The sequence below is a fragment of the Raphanus sativus genome, chromosome 6 (genome assembly GCF_000801105.2).
Source record: "Raphanus sativus cultivar WK10039 chromosome 6, ASM80110v3, whole genome shotgun sequence".
Taxonomy (NCBI): domain Eukaryota; kingdom Viridiplantae; phylum Streptophyta; class Magnoliopsida; order Brassicales; family Brassicaceae; genus Raphanus; species Raphanus sativus.
Window position 1 is genome coordinate 47,468,522 of NC_079516.1, and position 13,001 is coordinate 47,481,522.

The 13,001-nt window shown below is 38.9% G+C and overlaps 1 protein-coding gene across 1 annotated transcript; it reads left to right on the forward strand.

The window, feature by feature from the left end:
• On the forward strand, positions 1-11,169 carry LOC108811564 (callose synthase 2). Its single transcript, XM_018583627.2, has 43 exons — positions 1-240; positions 778-1,008; positions 1,088-1,188; positions 1,291-1,412; positions 1,512-1,605; positions 1,692-1,802; positions 1,883-1,999; positions 2,084-2,176; positions 2,258-2,349; positions 2,457-2,583; positions 2,940-3,077; positions 3,180-3,256; positions 3,350-3,443; positions 3,643-3,762; positions 3,852-3,969; positions 4,147-4,484; positions 4,593-4,645; positions 4,740-4,800; positions 4,977-5,058; positions 5,140-5,189; positions 5,271-5,357; positions 5,484-5,621; positions 5,732-5,826; positions 5,923-6,007; positions 6,093-6,253; positions 6,328-6,451; positions 6,549-6,646; positions 6,731-6,860; positions 6,947-7,098; positions 7,259-7,368; positions 7,466-7,591; positions 7,689-7,757; positions 7,845-8,034; positions 8,108-8,267; positions 8,366-8,485; positions 8,588-8,706; positions 8,783-8,866; positions 8,956-9,068; positions 9,155-9,384; positions 9,463-10,263; positions 10,343-10,393; positions 10,490-10,675; positions 10,781-11,169. Exons 2-43 carry the CDS (start codon positions 813-815, stop codon positions 11,027-11,029), a joined length of 5,862 nt encoding a protein of 1,953 aa, XP_018439129.1. The 5' UTR covers positions 1-240; positions 778-812; the 3' UTR covers positions 11,030-11,169.
• Positions 11,170-13,001: the final 1,832 nt, after the last annotated feature.

Here is a 13,001-nt window from a genome sequence, read left to right on the forward strand (position 1 = left end):
GTGATAAAAAATAGCAACAAAGAAAAAGACACTCCGCGCCTGTCTTGTTCCCGTTGCTTTCCCCCAATCTTTATCTGAAACTCTTCTCTCTCTCTCTCTCTCTCTCTCTCTCTTGTCTGGTGCTACTCCAAAGAAGATGATAGATAGCTTGTCGCTCTACTCTCTTATTCCCATCGCATGTTCTTACTTCTCCTTGAAGCTATCGTAGGTTTCGATCATCAGCTCTGTTCTCTCGATCAGGTAATTTTTTAGCCGAATCTGATTCAAAAGGTTAAAGCTTTTTTTACTTGGGTTTGGGGTTTTCACTGACACACTTTGATTGAGCCGAATCTGATTCAAAGGTTAAGACTTTTTTTTTACTTGGGGTTTTTTTTTTCACTGAACACTCTTGATTGAGCTCATAGACTCCGAAAGTTGAAACCTTGATACTTGTAAAAGATCAGGTCTTTCTTGTGTGTTTGCTATAGATGATGGATGAGTTAGGTTCGGGAGTGAGAAAGTGTGTGGCTTTACACATCTTATTGCTACTTTACTTTCAGACCGCTCCGATTCCTTTTTCAATTTTATTAATAAAAAGTAGTAACTTTTAAAGCATTTCATCCTCCCTTCTCTCGAAGATATCGATTTTATTGGTTGGTGTGAATCGCATCTTGCTTCAGACTGAAGCAGTTTATGTTTTTTTTTTTGTTTTTGTTTTTCTGTCGGATCGCTAGTTTGACTGCAGTCTCTGTCTTTTTCTCTTTCAGTCGCTTAAGATTTACTTTTTTTTTTTTTCAGTTCATTCAGATTTGTTGTTTAGGAGGATTTAGAAGATGTCTCAAAGGAGAGGTGGAGGAGGACCTGATCCGCCTCCTCCGCAGAGGCGGATTCTGCGGACTCAAACAGCTGGCAATCTCGGCGAGGCTATGCTGGATAGTGAAGTGGTGCCTTCGTCTCTTGTGGAGATTGCTCCCATCCTTCGTGTAGCTAATGAAGTAGAAGCTAGTAACCCTCGTGTTGCTTACTTATGTGAGTTTAATTAAATGTAAAATTGAGATTTTTTTGCTCTTCTTGAACAATCGTTTTAAAGAAAGGATGCTTCTCTTAGGTCGGTTTTACGCGTTTGAGAAGGCACACAGGCTAGATCCAACCTCAAGTGGTCGTGGTGTTCGCCAGTTTAAGACTGCGCTTCTTCAGCGATTAGAACGGGTGAATATCATCACTTCCTTTACTATACTCTGTTTGAGTTCCGTTGTTTTTATGCTTTTTTTTTTTATCATGTTTAGTCACGTTATTTGCCTACTTGTGCAGGAGAATGAAACAACTCTTGCAGGAAGGCAGAAGAGTGACGCACGCGAGATGCAGAGTTTCTATCAACATTACTACAAGAAATACATCCAGGCTTTGCTCAACGCTGCTGACAAAGCTGACCGGTTTGTGTTTGATTGAACTGTTTATTCTGATCCATGTTTAATTCTCTATTTTTGATGTGTGTTTTCAATCTTAATACAACCTTTTTTTTTGCCTTGTAGTGCTCAACTTACAAAGGCATATCAAACTGCTGCTGTTCTCTTTGAAGTCTTGAAGGCTGTTAATCAGACTGAAGATGTGGAAGTGGCTGATGAGGTGAATATATATCTTGATATTCTCATGACTAGGGATACCAAATCGTTGCCTCACTTGTCTTTGTTCATCCTTTTTCTTGCTTGTAGATTTTAGAAGCCCACACAAAGGTTGAAGAAAAGAGCCAAATCTACGTTCCTTACAACATTCTTCCCCTTGATCCTGATAGTCAAAATCAAGCCATAATGAGATTTCCTGAGGTTAGCCATATAAACAGTTTCATTTTATGTTTAGTTCTGTTCTGACTCAGAAAGATAAACGCTTTCACACTATTCTACAGATACAAGCTACAGTTATTGCACTTCGTAACACTAGGGGTCTACCATGGCCAGCAGGCCACAAGAAGAAACTCGATGAAGACATGCTAGACTGGCTTCAAACTATGTTTGGTTTTCAGGTGATACTAGTGAACATCCTGTTCTTTTTAGGTGATTGAGACTATCTCCCTGTGCTGATACTGATCCAAACCTTTAAATGGCAGAAAGACAATGTTGCGAATCAAAGAGAGCACTTGATTCTGTTACTTGCTAATGTCCACATTCGACAGTTTCCGAGACCTGAACAACAACCAAAGGTATCTCTTTTGAACTTCAGTTCACATTTTACAATTCATGCGTCTAGTTCTCTCTATTGACACTAACGCTACTGCTTTTAGTTGGATGATCGCGCATTGACTATAGTGATGAAGAAACTTTTCAAAAACTACAAGAAATGGTGCAAGTATTTGGGTCGGAAAAGCAGTCTCTGGTGAGAATTTCTCCTTGTAACATCTCTTTTTTTGTATTCATTTTTTTTTCCATTTTAAAACACACAGAAAAGAGATATAACTTCTCATTCTGTGCTTTCATTTGTAGGTTGCCGACGATTCAACAAGAGGTTCAGCAGCGGAAACTGCTATATATGGGACTTTATCTCTTGATATGGGGAGAGGCTGCAAATCTTAGATTCATGCCTGAATGCCTTTGCTATATATATCACCATGTATGTCTTCAGTCTCCCCTCTACTTTGTTTTCCTGAAAGTGATTCATTACATTTTGAATTTAGAGAAGAGCATGTGAGTTCAATTCTTGGTGATCTTTGCTACTACATAGACCTAGTTATTGACTAGTAACCTTCGGAGATCTCGATGTGTATATAAGGAAGGGAAAATAAACCATGTCCATCGTTAGGTATTACTGAGGAGAGTATGTGAGTGTTCACATGGTGGAGACAGGGAAAATTGATTATATTGCAACATCTAGAACTTAGTAATTTACATATTTTACATTTACGTTAGGAAATTTTACCTACTTTGTGTGTATTTCTGAGTTTAATTTTATCTTCTGAATTTGTTTAGATGGCTTTTGAATTGTACGGGATGTTGGCTGGGAGTGTTAGTCCAACGACAGGGGAGCATATAAAACCGGCATATGGTGGTGACGATGAAGCTTTCTTGCAGAAAGTAGTGACTCCTATATACAAGACAATAGCTAAGGTTGCTTGCTACGTTTCTTCAGTCTTGACTGTTTTGTCTTCTTTTTGCTGTCTTCGAGTCCAATTTCTCCATTTTTTCATCATTTTATTTCGTGCACTGTAGGAAGCAAAGAGAAGCAGAGGAGGAAAGTCGAAGCATTCTGAGTGGAGAAACTATGACGACTTGAATGAGTATTTTTGGTATGATGCAGACGATTAACTTATAACCTTCTTTAAGTGTCAGGTCTTTTAGAGTTCTTCATGACTAGATCTCCTTATTTTTCCAACTTGTAGGTCAGTTCGGTGCTTTCGGCTAGGGTGGCCTATGCGAGCTGATGCTGATTTCTTTTGTCAGACAGCTGAGGAACATCGACTTGACAGAAGTGAGGTATGGGTAGAAGAAACTAGGCTCATTATCTTTTGTTCTTTTCAACTTGTTGAGTATACTGTGTTAAAGAAACATTCAAGTTCTATACTTCAAATAATAGTTCAACAAGTCATGAGAAATGTTAGATAGAAGTGTTCCATTCGTTTTCCTCAAGTTTGTGTATCTAGAATTTCATGGTTGATGTTTGACAATGCTGCAGGACAAACCAAAAACTGGAGATCGATGGATGGGCAAAGTTAACTTTGTTGAGATACGCTCCTTCTGGCATATATTTAGAAGTTTTGATCGAATGTGGAGTTTCTATATCCTGTCTTTGCAGGTACAGCTAGTAGTTTTCATTAAATTCAGTCTCCAAACTTGTACTTTCTTGTCCTGACATCTAGTTTGATGTATTTATGTCTTGTGTAGGCAATGATCATCATTGCTTGGAACGGATCAGGAGATTTGGGCGCCATCTTTCAAGGTGATGTCTTCCTAAAGGTTTTGAGCATCTTCATTACAGCAGCTATATTAAAGCTTGCTCAAGGTAATCATTCGTCTACGTATACCACTTTAATGTGTTTCATATGTTATTATCCAACAATCTACACGTCTTTACTTTATCTCAATCATAGTAACTTTGTCTCTTAGATATATATTTCTCTGTTTCTGATTTTCTTGACTTGATTCTTTCCTTTCTCTGAACTGGTTGCCAAATTTTCAGCTGTCCTTGATATAGCTCTGAGCTGGAAATCAAGACATAGCATGTCATTCCATGCGAAGCTCAGATTCATCTTGAAGGCAATTGCAGCTGCAGTATGGGTTGTACTCATGCCAGTAACGTACGCTTACAGCTGGAGAAGCCCTTCTGGTATTGCGGAAACCATTAAGAACTGGTTGGGGGGACACAGCGGCTCCTCACCTTCCCTTTTCATTATGGTCATTCTGATCTACTTATCCCCAAACATGCTCTCTACACTGCTCTTCGTGTTCCCGTTCATCCGACGTTATCTTGAAAGGTCTGACATTAAAATAGTGATGTTGATGATGTGGTGGTCTCAGGTATTATAATCATAAATCTTTTTTTTTTAAGTCTTAATAAGTCGAAGATAGTTCATGAATGTTATTTAAGAAGGTCGCTAATCTTGATTCTGTTTCTTGGTGATGCAGCCGAGGCTATACATAGGAAGGGGTATGCATGAGAGTGCATGGTCGCTTTTCAAGTAAGACTGTAAAAACTTGCATGCTAGGGTTATAATTAATGTTTGATTATCTTACAACGCACTGCCTAACGAGGTTTATTTAATGCCTATCTAGGTACACGATGTACTGGGTTGTCCTTCTGATATCAAAGCTTGCATTCAGTTATTATGCTGAGGTACCACATTTTATGCGTATCTTGAATGTGTTATTCCCAATATAACATGAACTATATGTAATGAGCATATAAAAATGAAGACATTCTTCACTAACAGCCATTGAGATGCATCTAGTGACATTATTATCACTCCATAAATATATATATGTTTCTCATACTTCTCATTTTTGGAGCAGATTAAACCTCTTATCGTCCCAACCAAAGATATCATGCGAGCTCATATATCAGTCTACCGGTGGCACGAGTTTTTCCCTCATGGTAATAATGTTTAGTAGCATGTTGGTACAGTATAATTTTCTTACTCAAAAATCTGAGTTGTATTTTTTCCTTTTGTTTCAGCAAAGAATAATTGGGGTGTTGTGATCGCTCTATGGTCACCTGTCATTCTTGTAAGTTGGCCACAGCTTCCTTGCCATGTGCTTCCTTTTTATGACTCCCCTATATATATCTATGCTAACTTTCATTTACAGGTTTATTTCATGGACACACAAATATGGTATGCTATAGTATCAACTCTGGTTGGAGGACTAAATGGAGCTTTTCGACGTCTTGGAGAGGTTTAAACATGCTTTCTTTGCAAATAGAACTTAGTCATTACATGATGCACTGGCATGCTCTCATTTCTTGAGTTTCCCCCACAAAAAAAAAAACAATGTCTGAAAAGAAGTTTATTTCATTTGCAGATCCGAACACTAGGAATGTTGAGGTCTAGATTTCAGTCCTTACCAGGGGCCTTTAATGCTTGCTTGGTTCCAAATGAGAAAAGCGAAACTGCAAAGAAAAGAGGGATTAAGGCGACTTTTTCCCGCAAGTTTGATCAGGTCTGCTTACAAACGAAACATGATCCAAACCAGTATTTTATGAATAATGTTAATAACTTCTTGTGGATGGAGCTTCATTTGAATATGTGTTATATTTTGCCAATTTCCAGATTCCATCTAGTAAAGACAAGGAGGCCGCACGGTTTGCTCAGATGTGGAACAAGATCATCAGTAGTTTCCGAGAAGAGGATCTTATTAGCAATAGGTTGAGTGTGCCTTTGAGTTTTCTTCCTTTTACAAAATCTAAAATGATTGCTAATATTTAGCGAAGAGTCCACTGATAATGTTCATTAATACGCAGGGAAATGGAACTGCTTCTTGTGCCATATTGGGCTGACCCTGATTTGGATCTTATCCGCTGGCCACCCTTTCTGCTGGCCAGTAAGGTGAGTATTTATCTTGGTCTTTCAATGTGACCTTAAGTTTGTCTTTCAATTTTTATCTTGATTACTCTTGTTATTGATGTGGTAGATCCCAATAGCACTGGATATGGCGAAAGATAGCAATGGAAAAGATCGTGAACTGAAAAAGAGATTGAGTATCGACAGTTACATGACTTGTGCAGTTAGAGAGTGCTATGCCTCTTTTAAGAATCTCATAAACTTCTTGGTTCTTGGGGAACGTGAAAGACAGTGAGTTTTATAGAGTTAATGTCTTTAATCTTGGAGAATACAATGTACTTTTCTAATTTATTTGTCTTCTGCAGGGTCATAAACGAAATTTTTGCCAAGATTGATGAATATATAGCAAACGAAACACTGATAGAGACGCTGGACTTGAGTGCGCTTCCCGATCTGTATGGTCAGTTTGTTCGACTAATTGAATATCTGGTAAGTCTTGTAGCAATACCATGTTGAATACCTCTGCAGACTGCAGCTTTGGCGTGATATTCAAGAAAATAACGGAATTTTGGTGTGCTTGCAACAGATGGAAAACAAAGAGGAGGACAAGGACCAGATTGTGATTGTGTTGTTGAACATGTTAGAGGTGGTGACAAGAGACATAATGGACTACGAGGTCCCAAGGTAAGATCGTTTGAGTTAGGCCTTGCTGAATGGTTTGATCAGTTTTGTTTGAAGAACACTCATCTTGAGTATTTTTTTCTATAGCTTGCTAGAGACAGCCCAGAATGGAACTTATGTCAAGTACGATGTAATGACTCCTCTTCATCAACAGAAAAAATATTTCAGCCAACTTCGGTTCCCTGTGTACTCTCAAACAGAAGCATGGAAAGAAAAGGCAAGTTTTCTCCTTTACTTTCATCCATTTAATTCATTGAGGACCTTCTAAGTTATCTGTTTGTTTTCCTCCTTTTCATTGTGCAGATCAAGAGGCTTCATCTTTTACTTACTGTCAAAGAGTCAGCTATGGATGTACCAGCCAACTTGGAAGCTCGAAGGCGTCTTACTTTCTTTTCAAACTCTCTATTCATGGAAATGCCAGATGCACCCAAGATCCGCAACATGCTTTCTTTTACGTATGTTCCATCCTCTTTCAACTTAAGTTTTGGCCATATATTTGCATGTGCATGTATGAATGGATGTTCTGGAATTTGAGGAAGAAACTCTGTTTCAGTCATATGCTACATTTCTCTGTAATTACAACAACTTATTGCCTATGCTTTTGATTTTCCATAGGGTCCTAACACCATACTATCAAGAGGATGTTCTTTTCTCCATTTTTGGCTTGGAGAAGCAAAATGAAGATGGAGTCTCTATTCTCTTTTACTTGCAGAAGATCTTTCCAGGTTTCTTCACCTTTTTTTTTGTTTCCATTTGTTCTTGTGAAACTCTAACTGTAATCTAGAGGCTTATCCTGTCAACTGAGTCTGTGATTTACCTCAGATGAGTGGACAAACTTTCTGGAAAGAATTAAATGTGGCAGCGAGGAAGAAATCAGAATGAGAGAAGACTTGGAAGAGGAGCTTCGTCTGTGGGCATCTTACAGAGGCCAAACCCTGACCAAAACTGGTATGTGTTTTTTTCATCAGACAAACTCTGCTTCACGTCTTAGATCTATGATATTGTGCTTGCTATATACATCTCATGACTGATTTTGATAAACCAGTGCGAGGCATGATGTATTACCGAAAGGCTTTGGAGCTCCAAGCCTTCCTTGATATGGCAAAGGATGAAGGTTCCTCACTAAAACATTATTTTGATTATTTTTATGCTTATAGAACCTGTGAGAACATACCTGAATCTGCGTTTTCTTCTGTTTAAGAATTAATGAAAGGGTACAAGGCTCTTGAGTTAACTAGCGAAGATGCATCAAAGAGCGGAAAGTCACTCTGGGCTCAGTGTCAAGCACTTGCTGATATGAAGTTCACCTTTGTGGTTTCATGCCAACAATATAGTATCCAGAAGAGATCTGGTGACCAACGCGCTAAAGACATATTGAGGCTCATGACTACGTATGTCTTCTTCAGTTGGTTTGTTATTTTGTTCTCAGATGCTTGAGTTGAATGTACTGTTTCCTTCTGGCAGGTACCCATCTCTGCGTGTTGCTTATATCGATGAGGTTGAGCAGACACATAAAGACAGCTACAAAGGGGCAGACGACAAAATTTATTACTCAGCTCTTGTCAAAGCTGCTCCACAGACCAAACCTATGGATTCTTCAGAATCTGTGCAAACACTAGACCAGGTATAATTTTCAAAATAGCTCGTTGTATAACGCCTAGATACACTTTTAAGTATCGGGTCTAGAGTTTTGGAGAATTGAGTTTAAATATCTTCCTGCAGGTCATTTATCGGATTAAGCTACCAGGACCTGCAATACTAGGAGAGGGAAAGCCGGAGAATCAGAATCATGCTATCATTTTTACTCGTGGAGAAGGGTTACAAACAATAGACATGAACCAGGTGTGTGTGCCTACCAATTTTCATTTGTTCTTGGCTGAGTATCCTAGTTAATGTCATCATACTCTGTAGTTAAATTTTTTGATATAAATGTTCGATCAACAGGATAACTACATGGAGGAAGCTTTTAAAATGAGGAACTTGCTGCAAGAGTTTCTTGAAAAGCATGGTGGCGTAAGAACCCCTACAATACTTGGACTTAGAGAGCATATTTTCACTGGAAGGTATCAGAGTTTGATCTTGCACTGCCATTTAGACAGTCACTTTGGTGTTTCATACTTGTCTCGTTTCTTGTGGCAGTGTTTCTTCTCTTGCATGGTTTATGTCAAATCAGGAGAACAGTTTTGTTACTATTGGACAGAGGGTGCTAGCTAGCCCCTTGAAGTAAGTTTTTTCCTCCCGTTTTGAAAATCTTCTGAAGGAAATTTCGATTTGTAGTGGTTGATGTTGGCATTTTGTTTCGACTCATCCAGGGTACGATTCCATTATGGACATCCAGATGTTTTTGATCGGCTGTTTCACCTTACTAGAGGTGGTGTCTGCAAAGCTTCTAAAGTTATCAACCTAAGTGAAGACATATTTGCAGGCACTTGCTTCAACTCCCTTTTTATAGTGTGACATATAATATCTGGTTCCATTGATATCGTTCTCTCATATCTTTGCTGTTTTCAGGTTTCAACTCTACTCTACGTGAAGGCAATGTGACTCATCATGAGTACATACAAGTTGGTAAAGGGAGAGACGTGGGACTCAATCAGATTTCAATGTTTGAGGCAAAGATAGCTAACGGAAACGGGGAACAAACTCTAAGCCGTGACTTATACAGACTGGGACACCGTTTTGATTTCTTCCGTATGCTTTCTTGTTATTTCACTACAATTGGGTTCTACTTCAGTACCATGGTACGTCAAATCTCTTCTTTTTTAAATCTCACAATCAGTATGATATATCTCTTTCTGAAACATTGTCTTTCTTTGCAGTTAACGGTGCTTACGGTCTATGTATTTCTATACGGACGTTTGTACCTCGTCCTTAGTGGTCTTGAAGAAGGATTAAGCAACCAAAAAGCTTTCCGTTCCAACATGCCTCTTCAAGCAGCGCTCGCTTCTCAATCATTCGTGCAAATCGGTTTCTTGATGGCATTGCCTATGATGATGGAGATTGGTCTCGAAAGAGGATTCCACAACGCCTTAATCGACTTCGTGCTCATGCAGCTACAACTCGCTTCAGTCTTCTTCACTTTCCAGCTCGGAACAAAGACTCATTACTACGGTAGAACGCTGTTCCACGGAGGCGCGGAGTACAGAGGCACCGGGCGTGGCTTCGTGGTGTTCCACGCCAAGTTCGCTGAGAACTACAGGTTCTACTCGCGCAGCCATTTCGTGAAGGGCATCGAGCTGATGATACTGCTGCTGGTGTATCAGATATTCGGACACGCATACAGAGGGGTGGTCACGTATATTCTGATTACTGTCTCGATATGGTTCATGGTTGTGACTTGGCTGTTTGCTCCTTTCTTGTTCAACCCGTCTGGGTTCGAGTGGCAGAAGATTGTGGATGATTGGACGGACTGGAACAAGTGGATATATAACCGAGGAGGGATCGGTGTTCCTCCGGAGAAGAGTTGGGAGTCTTGGTGGGAGAAGGAGATAGAGCATCTTAGACACTCGGGGAAACGTGGTATCATTCTTGAGATTGTTTTGGCTTTGCGCTTCTTCATCTTTCAGTATGGACTTGTGTACCAGCTCAGCACTTTTAAACAGGAGAATCAAAGTTTGTGGGTGAGTGTTGATCTTCTTATCTACTGAATCTTGTTGTTTTGTGGTAAACTAAATTTCGATTTTTGTTTTTTTTTGGCAGATATATGGAGCTTCATGGTTCGTCATCTTGTTCATTTTACTCATTGTGAAGGTATGGTAACTACTAACTAACTTTATTAACATTCATTTTACATTTTGAATTATGCTCATCTAATAGTAACTAAACTGAATGTAAACCAAATCACAGGGTTTGGGTATGGGAAGGAGACGGTTCAGCACAAACTTCCAGCTACTCTTCAGGATCATCAAGGGTCTTGTGTTCCTCACGTTCCTTGCAATCCTCATTACTTTCATAGCTCTTCGTTTCTTAACACCTAAAGACATTCTCCTTTGTATGCTCGCTTTCATGCCAACCGGTTGGGGAATGTTGCTTGTAAGTTACTCCATTAAAACTCCTCCACAAAAGGTTTTAAGACATCTTTGTATTTGTCTGGTTTATGATCTTCAACTAATTCAAAATACTCTTTTTAATCTACAGATTGCACAAGCGTGTAAGCCTCTGATTCAACGGCTGGGGATCTGGTCGTCGGTTCGGACGTTGGCACGAGGCTATGAGATACTGATGGGTTTACTTTTGTTCACTCCGGTGGCGTTCTTGGCTTGGTTCCCGTTCGTGTCTGAGTTTCAGACAAGAATGCTCTTTAACCAAGCGTTTAGTAGAGGTTTGCAGATTTCACGTATCCTTGGTGGTCAAAGAAAAGACCGATCTTCCAAGAACAAAGAGTGAAAAAACTAAAATCATTATAAGCATACAAACTTGTGTGTATATAATATTGCTATGTAGATTATTAGATTCAACCATAAGTAATGCCAGTTACGTGTTCGCTGTTACTTTCTTGCCAAGTAATCTACTACATATTCTTTTGATTCTGCCTCTCAACTATTCTGTTGCCAATTCTTGCTTTCATATATGGAGAAGGCTTCATCCTTGTCTTGAAATCTTCTTGGTAATTTAATATTAATCACCTTATTTTGACTTCTTCATTATCAAAATCAGAAATTGAATGCTTCAGAATAGCGAAAGCTGTAATATGTCGGTGGATCTGACTCGGAATGTAATTCCGGTGAGTCTTTAACTCAGAATGGGTCTTCAAAAAGATCTAGTCTTCTAAAACGACTATATAACTTAGCACCAAAGGAGCTCGAAAGTTATCTACGTTGGTTTATCTGCACGGATATATATGGGATTTTGGTTTAACTTAGTTGAGTTAGTGGCCACTTTGGTCCAGATTTTTGCAGCCTTAGTTGTTCTGAGTCTGACTGTGGCAAAAGACGAACACCCACAAGCACCTTTGTTGATATGGGTCATCGGTTATACTTGTGCCTGCATAGCCACAGCTACAGTCCTTATCCTGTCTTGGCGTTTTCACACTTATATTCATCAAGATCCCTCTCTATCTATCCCTCTCTATATTCAAGTTGCTGGGGGTGAATACTCAAGAGAAAGGTACATATAAAACTCTCTTCTTATCTCAGCCACTGGATCAATGCTCTTCGGTCATACACTTGTGTTTTATCAGCTAAATGAGACTATAATGGTTTATTGGCTGCAAAATCAATAGGGTGATGGACTTTTTCAAGACGACATTGGAATATTTCTTCGTGGGATGGTTTTTGGGATATGTATTGTTTTTCTTTGACTATTCATCTCAGGATTACGGTTCTATACTGTACCGGTGAGCATCCCCAATATATGCCATCGTTTCTTAAAACAGCGTTGATTTAACTAATACATTTACCTACCGTTAATTTAGTTTCCTTAAATTGTCTCTTGCAGGTTAAGTATGGGGTTCCTTGCTTTCAGCTGCATTAGATATGGGATTTATATTCTAACAACCATTATCTATCCTTTTGTATTATGTGGTTTCTTGATTATGTTAGTAGTTTATGCGTGCTTCATCAGACCATTTGAGGTACATTCTGAACGGGAAGGTGAAGGTAAAGATGTTGTAAGTAACAATTATCATGGTTTAGATTCTGAATGGGAAAGCGACGGTGAAGATATTGTGAGTAATAATTATCATATCACTTTAAATTTCCATTTCAAAATCATATCACCAATTCGGGTTTTGGTTGACTTGGATTCTACGTTTTTGTCTGCAGAGTTGTTGTTGCATCTGCTTGGGGAAATATGGAGACAACGATGAACATATAAGGAAACTTGAATGCTTGCACGTATTTCACCCGGAGTGCATAGAAATGTGGCTGAGAATCAGACCCTCATGTCCTCTCTGTTTATCAAAGATCAATATGTCCCCAACACTAAATACTTGTGTATAGACTTTGGACCTGTTTACAAATAAAACTTCGAGTGATGTATGTTACAGCAAAGTGTCATCAACCAACTCTTAATCGCTTCACTTTTTTTTCTGACATTAAACAGACTGATATATATTTCTCTAAATCGTTTCACTAATGGAACTTTTGCATCAGAATTTTCCACAGATAATCTGTCAATAAGCGTACATGTATAAGTTGAAAAGGTTGAATAATTCTGAAGGGGAAAATAGAAGGTCTAACATTAAAGATGGCAAAGTTGGTCCATTCCAACCTCAGCAGTTTCCCCGGTTCCAATCCAAATATACATTCATGATTCATTGATATCAGGTATGCAAAAAATATACCTCAATTTAATAATAATTTGCATACCAAACATCAACTCATAAAATTTAGAAACTACATACATTGATCAACGTTTG